We start from the raw sequence: 16,118 nt of genomic DNA on the forward strand, positions 1-16,118 counted from the left end.
CTGCCTTGTGGCTCCTCCTGGAGCCCTACAACTTAAGAGAAATTAGTTCCTGGGTTGTCTCGAGAGACCCGGTCCTGTTCTTCCCTCTGTGGGTCGCTGACATCAATCGCCAGAGCTCTTTCTCTTCCCCGGGGGCCTCGGTGGAGAGGCTTAAAGGTTGAGTGAGGTGAAAAGAATGTTAAAATTCTAAATGAAAGTTCCAGAAGGAGAATTCAATACACCCATGTAGTAAGAGGAGAAGCTAAAATTAAAAAGAAAAAAAATTTAATAATTTTATTAACTTGGATAGATATAGTACTTGTCTATCCTCGGTGAGGTAAAGGACTCGGACAGCCAAGATCATCCTGGACATAATCGAGATATGTGATCTTCCTAGAATCTTTGATTTATTCCTGGGCAATCCTAAGGTTGGAGCAGGCCCTGGGGAGGAGGAGCCAGCCTGGGCATTGCTCAGCACCCCTGACTTCCACTCGCTAGATACATTGTTGTGATAGCCAAAATGTTTCCACATGTTGCTGAGTGTTTCCTGGGGAGCAACTGAGCCCAGCTTTCCTCTTTTTTTTTCCTTTTTATTCCTTTCTCTTTTCTTTTCTGTTGTTATTTGGTTTTTTGAGACAAAATCTTACTATGTACCCTAGGCTGGCCATCCTCCTGCCTCACTGAGATTATGGGTACCACGCCTGCCTGCTGTTTTAGTTGGGGTTTCTGTTGCTGTGAAGAGACACCATGACCCCACCACTCTTATAAAGGAAAACGTTTAATTGGAGCTCACTTACAGTTCAGAGGTTCAGTCCATTATCATTATGGTGGGACATGAAGGCAGGCAGGCAGACATGGTGCTGGAGAAGCAGCTGAGAGTCCTACATCTTACAGCTAACAGGAAGTAGTCTGTAACACTGAGAGTAGCCTGAGCATAGAAAACCTCAAAGCCCGCCCCCACAGTGACGCACTTCCTCAACAAGACCACACCTCCTAATAGTGCCAATCCCTTTGGGGTCCATTTTCTTTCAAAACATCATACCCACCTTGATTGAATGTTTTGAAAGTGCAAATCAAAATCATAAGCCAATCATGAATGCATCTATGGTTGTTGCTTTTTCTGTTTTGTTCTCAGGCATCCATAAGAGAAAGACTTGAAAACAGTACACACAACAAGGCTAGCTAGAAATTAGAGTGTGCTAGGTTCAAACCTTACTTCATTTTCCTGAGGTTATTGTTTTTCTTCTTCATTCTTTCTATTATAAAGGAAAGGAAGATTATAAAGAGTTTGTTCATGTTCGAGATGAACATGGTGACATGCTCTTGTAATCTTCAGAACCAGACTGAACCAGACTGAGCATCTTGTCTGGAAAAAAAGCAAAAACCAAAACCCAAGGGGGAAAAAAATAAGTAAATAAGTTTTTTCCTGTTTTTGTTTTTTGAGAGGATCTCACTATGCAGGCCACCAGGCTGGCCTCCCATTCACAAATATCCACCTACCTTTGCCTCCAAAGTATTGGGATTAGAAGCATGTACCACTGTCCCCAGCTAAATAAGTAGTTTTTAAAGTGCACATTATATCCAGCGGTAGCTAAAATGACCCGGGAGTCACAATGCCCAGCAAGCTAAAAAGCACCCTAATTTTTTGTTGTTGTTTTTCAAGACAGGGTTTCTCTGTGTAGCCCTTGATGTCCTGGAACTCACTCTGTAGACCAGGCTGGCCTTGAACCCAAAGATCCTCCTGCCTCTGCCTCCCAAGTGCTGAGGTTAAAGGCGTGCACCACCAACACCCAACTAGGACCATCATTTCTTAAAACTCTCCTTTAGCAAATTTAACATTAATCAGACTTGTATTTGGTTGTTGAATAGGGCCTATCAAATTTACTTTTAAAAGACTTCAACTCTCTTTTTGTTTATTGGGCTTTTGTTGTTGTTGTTGTTGTTGTTGTTGTTTGGTTTTTCAAGACAGGGTTTCTCTGTGTAACAGCCCTGGCTGTTCTGGAACTCACTTTTGTAGATCAGGCTATCCTCTAACTCATTGAGATCCACCTGCCTCTGCCTCCTGAGTGCTGCGATTAAAGGTGTGTGCACCCCCGCTGGCTAGACCTCAATTCTTTTTCAACATTTTATCTAAGACTCAGAGTCAAAAAATTTGTGTCTTACTCTCAAACTTGCATCTCAAGTATGAACTTCTCTTATCCACTCAGTCCTGACTCTGTCACTGGGACATGAGGGGCTCTCCTTTGCAGAACTGTGAGGCCAGAGAGGTCGCCAGTAGAGAATCAAACAACAAACTCTACCGTTAGATTTTCCCAAGAATAACCGCACCCCTTTGTTAATAAAGCAGCCAGGCATAGTGATGCACACCTTTAATCCCAGCACTCCTGAGGCAGAAGCAGGTGGTTCTTTGTGAGTTCAAGGCCAGCCTGGTCTACATAGTGAGTTTCAGGACAGTCAGAGCTAAGTCGAGAGAACCCGCCTCCAGAAAAAAAGACAACAAAAATAAATAAAATAAAGCAAGCCTCACCTGTTTTACCCTTAGTCAATTTCCTTTGTTCAAATCAACTCCAGCTTAGAAAGAAAGGGCAAGCATGCTCTATAACGTGCTGCTTCTTGGGCGTTTTGGTTTAGGCTTTTGCTGTTGTCACTTTGAAGATCAGAACTTTGGCAATTTCCTAAAAGTTCTGTTACGCTGGAAGGATGTCCCTTTTCCTTAGGTCCTTTCTATTTCCACCTATCCTAACTAGTTTAGGTTTTGGTGAGCTTACTGTAGCGTAATTCGTATTTAATCTTACAGTAAAAAATCCCCCAGTAGCGAGTAACTCCGCTGATGCAATAAATCAGATCAGACCAAATTAATAAATCCAGGTTTAATCTGAGCAAAATATTCCCGGGTGGTCCCAAGAAAGAGGAGAAGATATGAGGGGAAACCACGAAGAGAGATCTATGGGCCAGACCTTAAATACCCTTCAAAGGTAGAGCCTCTGCAAGGCGGGCTTTCTTCAGGCAGGGTCTGGAGAGGGCCACTCCAGGGAAGACCCCCAACATTACTGTCTTAAGTTTATCATTTTGGGGTTTCAAAAGGTGGCCTGTCATTCTGACTATGACAGGATTCAGGTCGAATAAGCCTGTGTATAGCCCTCACCTGTTTCACAAGGGATGTTTGAAGCTCCTATCAGCCTTTCTCCTTCCAGACAATAAACGCGTATATGTACCTGTAGACACACTGTGTTTTGTAGAATGTAGACAGGTTTTTCTTTGGGTCACCAGCTCAAAAAAAAAATGATTCAGAGGCTTATTAATTATGAAAGTTTGGCCTATAGTTTAAACTTGTCCCACTAGCTCTTACAACTTAAATTAACACATTTATATTAATCTATGTTTTGTCTCTTGGCTTTTTACCTCTCTTCCCTCTGTACCTCCTGTTTCCTCTTCTTGTTCTTTGGCATCTCCTGTCTAGATTCATCTCCTCTCCTCTCTTTTTCCCCCCGGAAGTCCCGCCTAGCCTCTCCTGCCTAGCTATTGGACATTCAGCTCCTTATTAAACCAATCAGAAGGCACCTTTGCAAAGACACATCTTCACAGTGTACAAAAAGATTATTTCCACTACAGTACAAAAGTTTAAAGGTAAGCTTTTTACCCATCCAGCTAAGCCATACCATACCTTGTCTTCCATTTAACTTCTTAGCTAAGCTTCCAAGCTTTAAAGGCAGATTGTTTTTCCTTGTGTCACCTAATTTATCTTAGTATTCTGGTGTCTAACATGAAAGCCACCGGAAGAAACTGACAAACAAAATACCTCATTGGCATGGAAAATTCTGTGTCACGGAAAACTCACAGCCCGTAGAAATACATAATTCATGGGAAAAGCCCGCAGTCCTTGGAGGATGATACTGAGGTGGTCATGTTTTACCACCATGGTAACAATAACGAGGTTGAGTCAACAGTGGTCATGTTTTACCACCACGGTAACGATAACGAGGTTGAGTCGACATTCTCCCTCACCTCCTGCAGGCTTCAGCACCGCTGAATGCTGGCGGCCGTTTGGACTGGTTTTTCTGCTCCCTGGAAAAGCTCTAGTCGTGTGTTCATTTGGAGATGTCACTTGGCACTCTCCTTAGAGATCCTGTGAGGGTGTGAGATGGGTTCCAGCATCGGTGCCAACAATCACCTTTATTTCCTCTTAGAGGCAACTGTTCCGGGCCCCCTTTCCTGCAAACATGCACCTCTTCCCCCTCCCTCTGCCCTCCCCACCACCTCCTCTCATTTTTTATAAATTTCTCTCTGGTGGTGAAACTGGATTCAAAGGATTTCTGAAGACCTAGAGCAAACTTCCTTTCTGGCCCAAATCTGGCCATTCCCAAACTCCCTAGACAATTCAAGGACGAGTTCCTAGAAGGGTTTATTTTTTATTACAAAACTAAAGTTTTATATGTCGGATTTATGTGGCTATCTTTATTCCAATAAGTCTGCATGTACTGATGTCTTGGTTGCTGGTGACATACAACACCTGCCTAGTTAAGGTCTCCTTCTGTTTTCTTCTTAGCGTGGACAATTTCAAATGTATGTAAAAGTAAAGGGAATAAAACAGTGAATCCCCACAAATATGAACAATTTTCTCCATTATCTTTAGAGAGTCTTTCTGAATAGTAGGTAATAGAAGCTGATGGTTTGGGGGTTTTATACAAAGGCTCGGGATTATCTTTCCCAACCTTTATAACAGCTCAATTATGGGTATAGTTATGGCCTCCATTTTACACATGAGAATGTCAGGACCACCAGGGTCACCCTTACCCATGACCTGCACCTCCAAAGAGGCCTAGCCGAAGATTGGGGATCCCATAAAAGCACATTTAGATCCCATCTTCTCGCTTCCTGCCTCTGTGGTCTGAGGCAGGTTACTTAACCGGAGACTCCATCTCCTCCTGTGTGAGGGAGAGCATTTCCCCTATGGCGTCCTGGCAAGGAGTAAGGGAAGCAGCTTCACAAGGGGCTTGCACAATGCCAGACACAGGAGGCGTCTCAGTGAAAAATCCCTGCTCTCTTATTCCCGCTGTTATCAGACAGGACCTGGAGCTTATATGAGGAGGAGGGAAGCATTGAATTGGGGGGCTAGGAACACAGTGGGCTCCCCACTCCACAGCTAATGGTGCTGGGGAAATTTAGAGGTTAGGGGACAAAAGGACCCAGAGGAGGAGAGGAGGCAGGAGAGAGAAGAGGACATTTTTGATTTTCTTCCTCCAACCCTCTTCTCTCCCAGCACCACTGGGGCCAGTTCAGCTTCACAGTCTCTCTAAATTATGGGGTTGACAAGCATTTATGGCCCAATCTAGGAATCCAAGCACCACAAGCAACTTGTTTCTCTAGTGACTGATTTAAAATGACCCTTTTATAGTGGAATCAAGTTGAGGTTCCCTGGCTGTTAGACTGGAAAAGTCACACCAACAAAACGGGGGTGGGGGATGGAAGCCCTAATTAGGAGGAAATTTGGGGGAGGAGCTGTTTCCACCCCTCACCCCCCATCTTCCCATCTCCTATCCAAGGCAGGTGTATCACCAAAGCACAGAGGAGGTTCAGTCTTAAGCCCAGCTCAACACCCCCTCATGGAAAACACTGGGCTCCAACCTCCCTAGGGGTTGAGCAGATTTCTCTTTTGGCTCAAAAGTTTTCTCCTCCAGCTCCAGCTAAGCTAGATAAACAACAATTGTGTTGTGTCAACAAAAGCACTTAATTAAATTGAGGACAATATCAATTAGAATTCCTGGATAAGATTTATTTTCAGATAACAGAAGCCCTGGAGATAAAGTGCCCTGAGTTTCGTGACTCAAAAATCTCCTTGAGAACAATGAAGTGAGCACTTTTTTTGTAGATAGAGAAACTGAGGCCAAAAAAGCTCAGTGACTCAGCAAAAATCACCAAACTAGTGGCTAAAATCACCAAACTAGCCCTCACCAAGAGGAGGACAAGAATTGCTGGATTTCTTTTCTTAGAGCAGGACTTAGGGGCTAACGGGCTAATTTGATAAACACTGAGGAGAATGCCAACAACTTTTATGAACTTGAGATAGGAAAAAGTAGTTGAAGGACTTGAGGTATAGCTCCGTTGGCAGAGCTCTTGCTTGGCCGGTGTGCCTGGAAGCCTGGGTTCGGTCCTTACCACCGCAGGACCCGGCTTGGTGGCACCCACCTTTAATCCTGGCTCAGAAAATAGAGGATCAGGTTCAAGTTCATCCTCAGCTGTGAAGGGTATTCAAAGACAGCCTGAGATACAGGAGACCCCATCTCAAATTAAAAAAAATAAAATAAAATAAAATAAAAAAGGAGGGGAGGGTGATGGAGACCAAAATTTTTAACAGGAGGAGAACAAGGAAACTCTTTGATGCCTAAAAGTCAAACTGTCTCCACCATTCCCACTGTTCCTGAAAAGACCCACTCGGCACATGTAGCCTGCACTTCCTGGCAAACATAAAAGGCAGGAAGGTAGCTCAGGTGGCAGACTGGGATGAAACCACGGAACCAACGAGGATGCTGGCAGTGCATGGAAACATGATGTAGGTTGCAGGCCTTTTGTCCCCTAGGAGGCTTCCTGGTCAGCTGTTCTCAACCTGTGGGTCCTGACCCCTTTAGGGAGTCAAGCAACCTTTTCACAGGGGTCAACTAAGGCGATTGGAAAACAGAGTTGTTTATATTTATACATTGTTAGGATTATTACATTGTTGCCATTCATAACAGTAGCAAGTTCACAGTTATGAAATAGCAACGTTATGGCTGGGGGTCACCACCACATGAGGAACTGTGTTAAAAAGTCACACACAACATTAGGAAGGTTGAGAACTACTGTTCCTGGTCCTTTGTGGCCTTCTGTGCACTAGAATGCACCTTCTCTCCCAGGCAAGGGAGACCTGAACACAGAAAAGGTCTGCGCTCAAGGATGGCTGGGTAGGAAACAGGTAGCAGTGTCTGCAGTGACTCTGGCCCTCAGAGGTCACCCTTTTAGAGAAGCCAGGTCACCAGGAGCCCCCAGAGTTCCATGTGCAACCCAACCCCACCCCTGTTCCCAATACTACTGCATTTTAGTGCCCTAGGCTGCCAAGGGAAGAAGTAACTAGATGGCGAAACTCGGAACTTGTGAAGCTCCCTTCCAGAAGCTCCCATTTTCAGGATTTGGTTGTGGGGAGGGGGAGTTCAAATCCCAGCCCCCCTTCTCCTTTATACCTAGAGAATAAGTTTCTCATATCTCCCTTCCGCACCAGGGTTCAAAGCTCCCAAGAATAGAAGAGTAAGGCCATGGAGGGGGTCTGGTGCTCAGGACTCTCCCTTTAGTTTGCTCACAGGAGGGGACAAATGCCCTGTGTGCACAGAGGTTTGATGTAACAGCTTCAAGGACTTCACAGGGGTTTCAACAAAGGCATCTCCACGGCTCTGCTCCCTCCTCCCGTGCATTGAGATAATGGTGGGGTGTGTGCAAATCTTGGCTACCCGGGCCCTCTCTCCCTCCTCCTGTTTCCTTCCCCACAGCTTGGCTTGCCCACAGGTTCCCAGAGACTTTTGGCAGCTGGCTCTCAGGCAGAGGGAAGGTGTGAGCTGCGTGGGAGGTGAGGCGGTTAGACGGCCAGAGTGTTGCAGCCTACTTAATGAGGGACGGGAGCTCCTGTTGGAGCCATTAAGCGGCAGCTACAAAGATGGGGAACCCCAATTAGAAAGGAGTGGGAGACATCAGGAGGAGGCCCCGCGGGACACCTATGGGACAGATCCTTGTCTTGGATGACTCTGCGGGATTCATGGGTGGAGATGTAGCCGGTTGGGTTCCGAGTCTCATTTTAAAGTGAGCTATCCCAAGGTCTGTCTGTAGAGGAGCGCGCGAGGCTTTAAGAAATCTCAAGGGAGGAGGGAAAATGACTAGTGGGCAGTTCTCCTCGAGTCTATGGTTCAGATATTACAATCCAAGAGTATGAAAGGCAATGATAAGCCATTTACTTAATTTTAACAGGCATCCCCTTTCAGTCTGGCTCATGTATGTTCCTACGGATTTCTGTATGCAGCCAATGGCTCCCTTCCGTTGATGGCTCAACTGAAATCGCATTATGTTTACAGCAAGATAATAACCCTGGATTTTCCGTGACTCGCTCCGTCAGAGCATAAGATTAGCTCTTGAATTCATTAACAGCCCTCTCCTTTTAAATGTCAGATAACTGTTTAAATGCCAAGCACTTTGCGCAATGCCTTCTGTGCAATTCAAATCAGCTTTATCACATTAACTCGCTCGCTCGTCTTTAGTGTTTCGTTTACTGAAGAGAAAGGCTCCCAGGTGTTTTTAGCAGAACCTAAAAATAGCAAAATATTTACAGTAGACAGAGGGAAGGGGGCTGGACGAATTTCGATCTCCTCTGAAATAGGTCACCTTTCCATCCGTTTTAAACCATTTCCACCAAAGTGTGCACGTGATAAAACAGCTTCAGGCCTCCGCTTCCTTCCAGCCTGCACCCCCCTACCCCCTTTCCCTGCCTTCCAGTTAGCCCTGGGTTTTCTCCTTCTTCTTCCCCTTTTCAAGACCTTGACCTTGGGTTACTCTTTTGGCTGCTGTCTCAGTTCTCAACACACCCCAGAGCTGCGTGGGTCAGTTTTGATTGCTCCACCCTGCAGACACAAAGGGGAGCTCGCAAGGTCAGGATGGGGCCCGGGTGGCTGGTGCGGAGTGGGCCTAGAAATCAAGAACTCTACTCTCCTTTCCTTTTCTTTTTTTAAAAATATATATTATGTATATAGTGTTCTGCCTGCATGTATGACTGCAGGCCAGAAGAAGGCATCAGATCTCATTCCAGATGGTTGTGAGCCACCATATGGCTGCTGGGAATTGAACTCAGAACCTCTGGAAGAGCAGCCAGTGCTCTTAACCTCCGAGCCATCTCTCCAGTCCTCTACTTTCCTTTTCAAACAGCCCCTGCATGTGTTGGACCTCCAAAATAATCAGATCACAGAGATACATACCTATGGAGGTTCGCCCTGACTGCCCCGAGGCGTCCCGCCAACCGTCCACATCAGTTCCCCGTCTATCACTATTACCATATCTTCATAGATGAGTCACCATCAGAAATCACCCGCTGACCCATACTAGCTTGTCTGGCACACGGTAGCCACAATAAATACCTGTTTAATGAACAGGCAAACCACCCAAGCACAGGGCCTGCTTTTCTGCTTCTAACTCTCTGACATCTTTCTCCTGTACTCTCTTTACCTGTTTAATCACCATGGCTCCCAGCTCTAGGTCTCTCTTCTGCTCTCATCCATTTGCAGAACTGCTTGACCATCATCATCATCATCATCATCATCATAAGCACTACTTCTCTTAAAGCATTCCATCAGGCTACAACTGATGGCTCCTAAATGTCAGGGAGATGAGCAGAATGGTCAAGAGAATTGTTAAGAGGAAAAGACAAGGGGGCTGGAGAGATGGCTCAGCGGTTAAGAGCACTAACTGCTCTTTTAAAGGTCCTGAGTTCAATTCCCAGCAATCACATGGTGGCTCATAGCCATCTGCAATAAGGTCTGGTGCCCTCTTCTGGCCTGCAGACATACACGCAGAAAGAATATTGTATACATATAAATAAATAAATAAATATTTTTTTAAAAAGAGGAAAAGATAAGTCCAGGGGTATGGATTTCAACAAGTCAAACTGAGCTTCACACAGGGGTTGAAGTAATTCCAGCCATTGGACCCGGTCTTAGCCATGACCTTGTCCTCCAGCCCAACCCAAAATCTTTGTTGATGATGAAGAACTTCCTCCCAGATCATGTCGTCTGAATTCTGTCATCTATCCAGTGATTCCCAAAGTGTGGGAAGTTCCTTTACACCGTGTGAATATTTGTTACCGTGATTGATTTAATAAAGAAGTGGACTGGCCAATGGCTGGGCAGGATAAGGCTCGGTGGAAGAGCCATCCTGAGGATGAGGGCTATGAGGCTGGACAGCTTGAGTCCTGTCAAAACTTACATTGGAATCGGAAGAGGGAAAAGGAAATTTCTGCTTGTAAAGCTAAGCGGGCTGAGATTAGGGTTGAAGCTGGAATGACAAGAAAAACAATGTATTTTTCTAGAAAAACCTTTATCTTTAGGCACGTTTCAAAACAAAGGGGATGGATGTGGTTGGGATAACGGCCACTTGTGGGGACCCGCCAACTGCTAATTCCTCCTGAATGCCTGCAAGTAATATAAGTGTTATGGGGAGAGATGGTTTATGGCTGCCTGGAGAGATGGCTATCTGAAAGTTAGTCTCCTAGAAAATATGGAACTGATCAAATTCCCACCCAGGGTGATCTCATAGCACATCAATGTACGTGACCCCCGCAAATCCAGAACCAACAGAATAAATAACTTTTCTCTTTGCAAACGAGGGAGCAGCGCCGCCTCTTGGAGGTCAGGTCTGTGGAGGTCAAGGCACACTTCCCGTGAATGTGCGTCTTGTGCCCTCCCTGTCTGATGGGAGCTGAGCTGCCTCTGCTATTCTCAACAAGTGCGATCAACCACGTTTACATCTGCAGTCTCTGAGCCGGGCATCGCTAGGACGGGGGAACAAGGCAGCTCACGCCAGCTAGTGCAGACTAAACCGCCCGGCCTCCACCGTCACCGCAGGTCATGACTGGGAGTGCCTGATCCTCTGGGAGGCCAAGGGGACACAGAAGATGAGGAAGATCAGAAGGGCAGTGGGTGCTTCCAGGAGAGTGACGGCCCAGCTCCTTGGCCTCTCCTCCATGTCTATCTGCTGCTTTTTCCCCAGATCGGGATAAATCACATTCAAGCATGGTTTCCTTCTCGGTTCCCTCTTCCTCTCAGTAGAGTTCAGTGGGCACCATTTCTCCCTACTCTGCTGGGCTTGAAAAAGACACCCAATAACTATTTATCAAAGGACAAAAAGAAGCCAAAAAGACAGGGATCAGGAAAGAAGGGCCTCATAAATGCTTTAAGGTGGTTGGCTGTCCTTCCATCCAAAGGCCATGAGGATGGGACGCAGATGAGAACCTGTTCATATCACATCTAAGATCGCCCAGGTTGCGGTGGGAGGCAAAGGCTGCAAGGCAACTTCAGACCCAACTTTGAGTGCCCTGAAATGTGGCACCATTTGCTCATTTTGGTGACCACAGAGGAGTGTGGCCCAAGAGATCATAGAGCCCCTGGGGCCTCCCAGACTCCTGTCTCTCTGACGGTTCTTCCTTCCCGCCCGGTCACATTTGTTCAAATCACTCTTCCCAACACATCAAACGCAGCTCAGTTTGCAAATAAAGATACATATGATCTCGCCGTAATCATATATTTCTCAAGACAGATTTGATGACCTCTCTAGAAGGTATAGGGATTGTTTTTTTAAATTGCATTTTTTAAAAAATAGCCTATGGTAGCACTGGCCTATGATCCCAACACTTTTGGAGGATAAAGCAAAAGAATCCTAAGTCTGAGCCTGCTTGGGCTGCACAGTGAGAGACTGTCACAAAAAAAAAAAAAAAAAAAAAAGAAGGAAGGAAAAAGGAGCCTTGTCTTGGGCAGAGGTCTTACCTCTTCTAAATGGCTCTGGGCAAGTTGGTTTCCTGATTGTGAAGTGGGGGACAGCAATACCTGCCTCCCAGGGCCGCTGTGGGTAGTGAATGGAATAATTACCAACCAGAAAGGTCCCTTTTCCCATGTCTCTGGATACTATTAACTAGTCAAATTGTTCTCGACATATATGTGTTCCCTGTGTCATCAACGATAAAAATAGGAATTGCTATTAGTTTTGCCATGATGAGAAAAATGCTTTTTATCAATATTAGGGGGTTGGATCGGCTCTTGTTGCCCTGTGTATCATTCCTATGAACATCGGGCTTTCTGCTTCTCTCGTAGGGAGCCCCACAGTCCCTGGAGGCAGCAGCTCAGAAGATGGGAGAGCCTCAAAGCTGTATAAATGAAGGGCTGATATGTTCAAACGAAAAAGAATTTTACACACGGAAGCTGCACATCGACATGACGCCGTTCCTGAAGGTGATCTCACACTGAGAAGACAAGGGGTTTATCGACACAGGCACAGGAACGCCAGTTAATACACTTCTGCATGCTACAAAAACAGCTCAGAAACCCCTCTGCGCGTTCACTTTATCAGAAGGGACAGAAAATAGGCAGGTTGTAGTAGATGAAGGAAGAAGAACAAATTAGGACCGTCGTCCCAGCCAGCCATCGGGGACAAACCAGCTGGGTGTCTGGTTTAGGTAGTGGGGGACAGTGGAACAGAGAGAAAAAGGGTCACTTTGAACTGCCTCATAAAACAGGTAAATAGGATTCATTTCATCCTGAGGGTAGCGAACGTAATTGCTTGCTACTGTTTGCCCCTATGACTTGGTAGAACGACATTCCTGAGAGTGCTGATTCTTGAGTTAATTATTTCGGGGTTAGATGTGGATTCTCTCCTGGACATCAGCCCTTGTTTTCTGTTCTCCGAGGGCTCACTGATCTCCCAAGCTCAGCTTCTCTTCTGGTTAAGGGCACTGAGAGCACCCCTGAGGTGAGGATGTCATTGGTCCACCCTTTGCTACACCGCCTCCCACACCAGCATGTAACACAGCCCCGGCCGATGGATGGGGCTCGGCGGGCGCTCCACAAGCTGGCCCACCCTTTTCATCCTACAGCCCTTTGGTCGAAGGCTTTTTCCCAACCCCTTCTTTGGACCTCTTCAGAGTATGCTGAACTGAAAAAATGGCCACAAAGTCAAAGAAACTGCCCAGGAGTGGAGCCATGATAGACACGGAGGGACTTTAGATCCTGCGTACTTTCCTAGAGGAAACCATCCTAGACCCTTGATAAGAAGTCTCTAGGAAAGACAGACACAGGAGAGGACAGACACTTGAGAACTCATGATGGCAATGCTATCTAGTGTTGTGAGGACCGACAGGAACTGTGGATGTCCCAACCTCATCTAATCCAGAGTTCTCAGGCCATGCTTCTGTGGGCTCCACATTCTACAAGGTAGGAGTTGGGCTGAGAGTCATGCAGATAGCTAATGATGCTCACGTGCTTGGGATCTTAAGAGTTAGGAAGTAGAGGCAGAAGGATCAGGAATTCAACACCAGTTTCAGCTACACAGGGAATTTGAGGCCACTCTTGGCCGTAGGAGACCCCATTTCCAAGCAAACCAAAAAAAAACAAAACAAAACAAAAAACAAACAAACAAACAAACAAAAAATACCTATAAGTTCTATAAGTTTACCCAGCATCTATTTATCTCTGCGACTTTCCTGGGCTCTTTCTAGTGGAGGCAAGATGGCTCCTGGCTTTTTCTCCTAGGGTCATTTCAGAACCGAAAGACACAACTTAGGTCACATGCCCTAGTGAAGCCACTGGTCCTGCCTGGATCCACAGTTCGAGACCATGGAGAAAAGAAACATGTCTTACAAGACAGAATGTTGATTTCTAAACAGCAGAACAAAAGACGTTTGCTATAAGAATGAGAGAAAGAGATTGCCAGGCTGTTAGCTTACGTTGATGAAACAGCCCCTTTCCTTCCTAGGATCAGTATTGTCTTTGCCTTAAAGAAGTATGGCTGGTTCCTTCCGAAACAGTGGCTGAATCATCATTATCGCTGTTTAGTTGATCTTTTGATTAATATTTTGAGTGCCTGCTATGGGCTTGGCACCTTCTGAGTGTCTGGGGTACATCCATGAACAGAATAGACTGTGGTGGGCTGGGGCCGCAGCTCAGTTGGAAAGGACTTGCCAAGCATGCTCCAAGTTTCCAGGTTCCATCTCCAGTGCAAGAGGGGAAAAAACAAACAAACAAATTGACCAAGATCCCTGCTCCATGCCAGGTTAGTGCAAGGGGGAAACACTAAGCAAAACAAAGGAGCAAAGATGTAGTATGTCTGAGGTGACTTTAGTATTTTGTGTAATACTAATTATATGTAATGTGTCTAATGTGGCATTCCTTAGTATTGCTGAGGAGAACATGTTTATGGAGCAACTGAGAAGCACAGAACTCTAACGGGGGAATTTTGAAAGTCTGATTGAAAGTCTGATTGCTCTCTCTCAAGAAGACAGAAAGAATAGACAGTAAGCTTCACCTCCACAGCTGATGCAGGCATTAGTTAATGGAACTCTCAAGCTAAAAGTGGAGGGAGCCAACCATGCCTGCAGTTAGAGCAGCCCACATCTGTTCTGGAGTCCCAGGCTTTGTTCACAGAGACAGGTGCATCCCACCATCCAGAGGATCCCTGCCACCGCCTGCGTGGTCACATCAGAGAGGGTTTCTGTGAACGGAATGGGATAATAGGGAAATAAGGCCTGGCTTAAGACAAGATGAAGCCGCTGACCTATGAGGTAAGGTCTAGTCCCAAGTGCGCTTTGTTAACTTGGCAGAAATAGGTAGGGCAGAAGGACTGCAAGCCAGTTTCAAGATGCAGGGAATGCATGGGGTTTGGATAATATTGGCAGGAAAAACATTTAGGGCGGCAAGTGTCGCCTTCTCAAGAGAAAAGCAAGGCCAAGATGAAGCAGGACATAAGCAATATTAAGGTGTCAGGCCAGTAGTTGTTGGCAAACCCCAGGTCTTCTCTGATTCCAAGTGACCTTGAACCCTCGGGAACACCGTTTCCTCTTTGCAAAACAGAGATGATTAAAAAGTCCCCTCTCACCTGCTTCCCAGCAGTGAGGTGAGAATTGTATAAAGTAACAGTTTTGAAAACATGTTCACGTCTGTAACAGACTCAGCCCAGGGGAGGAAGAAATAAATACTCACTGGTCTCCGCTATGGCTGAGTCCCTCACACGCTGAAACTTGCTTAAACTTTCCCCCACCCGCCTTTCCAGCAAGAATTCAGATTCCCCTGCACTCAGGAGAAACCCAGGCTCACAGACAACCCAGGGCATGGCCGACATGCAGGGAGCTACGATGAAAAGCCCCACAATGTTGACCGAGGTCTCTCTGCGCAGTGTCCGTGAGGAATTTAATTCATGTCTTTGTTCTGGCCTCAGAGCCTGAGAAGGAGCAGGGATCTGTTTGGTTTTGGGGGTTGTTGTTTGGTTTTTCAAGACAGGGTTTTCCTGTGGAGCCCTGGCTGTTCCAGAACTCACTCTGTATATCAGCTGGCTGGAACTCACCTGTCTCTGCCTCCCGAGTGCTGGGGTTAAAAGTGTGCACCACTACTGCCCAGCATGTTTTCATTTCTCTTTCATTATGTACCCAGTGTTCTGCCTGCATGTACACCTGCAGGCCAGAAGAGGGCGCCCGATCTCATTACATATGGTTGTGAGCCACCGTGTGGTTGCTGGGAATTGAACCCAGGACCTCTGGAAGAGCAGTCAGTGCTCTTAACCCTGAGCCATCTCTCCAGGCCTCTTCTTTTTTAAAAAAATTTATTTTATGTACATTATTTTGATCGCATGTATGTTTGTGTAAGGGTGTCTGGTCCCCCAGAACTGAGGTAACAGACATCTGTGAGCTGGCATGTGGGAGCTAGGAATTGAACCTGGGTCCTCTAAGGAAGCTAACAGTGTTTTCAACTAAACCATCTCTCCTGCCCACACATATACACACATACATACACACCTATGGAATAAATGAAAAAAATTAAGGAATTAATTGTTGCTTTGGGGTATCAAATGTCATGTGACACAGAATTTCCAAATCTATCTTCCAAGTTGAACATTTAGGGAACTCTATGTAGCGTCTACCATCTGTTTTCAATAAGGTCTTTGTTGTAGTGCGGACTACCCTTATGTAGCTGATACCCTTGAATTTCTGATCCTCCTGCCTCCACCTCTGAAGTGCCAGGACTCCAAGTGTTCGTCACTGGGTCCAGCTCTCTGTGTATTTACCCATTATTGCTGTCCCTCACACATCCCCCATGGAGGGCCTGAGGTTCCATGACAAGTCATCTAGGCCGTTGGAGACAGACAGACAGAAGCTCCCCTTCTCCCTTCTGTATCCTCTTCCCAGTAAAGCCCTAGAGAAGCCTGCTGTGGGTCTAGAGGCAGCGTGCCCAGATGGAGGGCCCCGTTTGAGGGTGGAGGTTAAGGCTGGTGGAGGTTTTCCAAGGACAAATGAGAGCTTCAGATCACTTGACCAGAGCCTGGCTCACTGGCAGCTGTAGAAACTGAGGCTTGGGAGTTAAGTCGTTTCTGGTCTA

At 46.1% G+C, this 16,118-nt stretch overlaps 1 protein-coding gene across 2 annotated transcripts in view; it reads left to right on the top strand.

The window, feature by feature from the left end:
- Positions 1–16,118, top strand: part of Kiaa2012 (KIAA2012 ortholog) — a 100,744-nt gene that overhangs the window by 57,133 nt on the left and 27,493 nt on the right. For both annotated transcript variants that reach the window (XM_087902236.1, XM_087902237.1), the window contains exon 13: positions 11,850–11,987. In XM_087902236.1, the coding sequence (XP_087758362.1) occupies positions 11,850–11,987 (138 nt within the window). The remainder of the gene's footprint in view (positions 1–11,849; positions 11,988–16,118) is intronic.

This window comes from Myodes glareolus, chromosome 27 (assembly GCF_982192425.1).
Source record: "Myodes glareolus chromosome 27, mMyoGla1.1, whole genome shotgun sequence".
Classification (NCBI taxonomy): Eukaryota; Metazoa; Chordata; class Mammalia; order Rodentia; family Cricetidae; genus Myodes; species Myodes glareolus.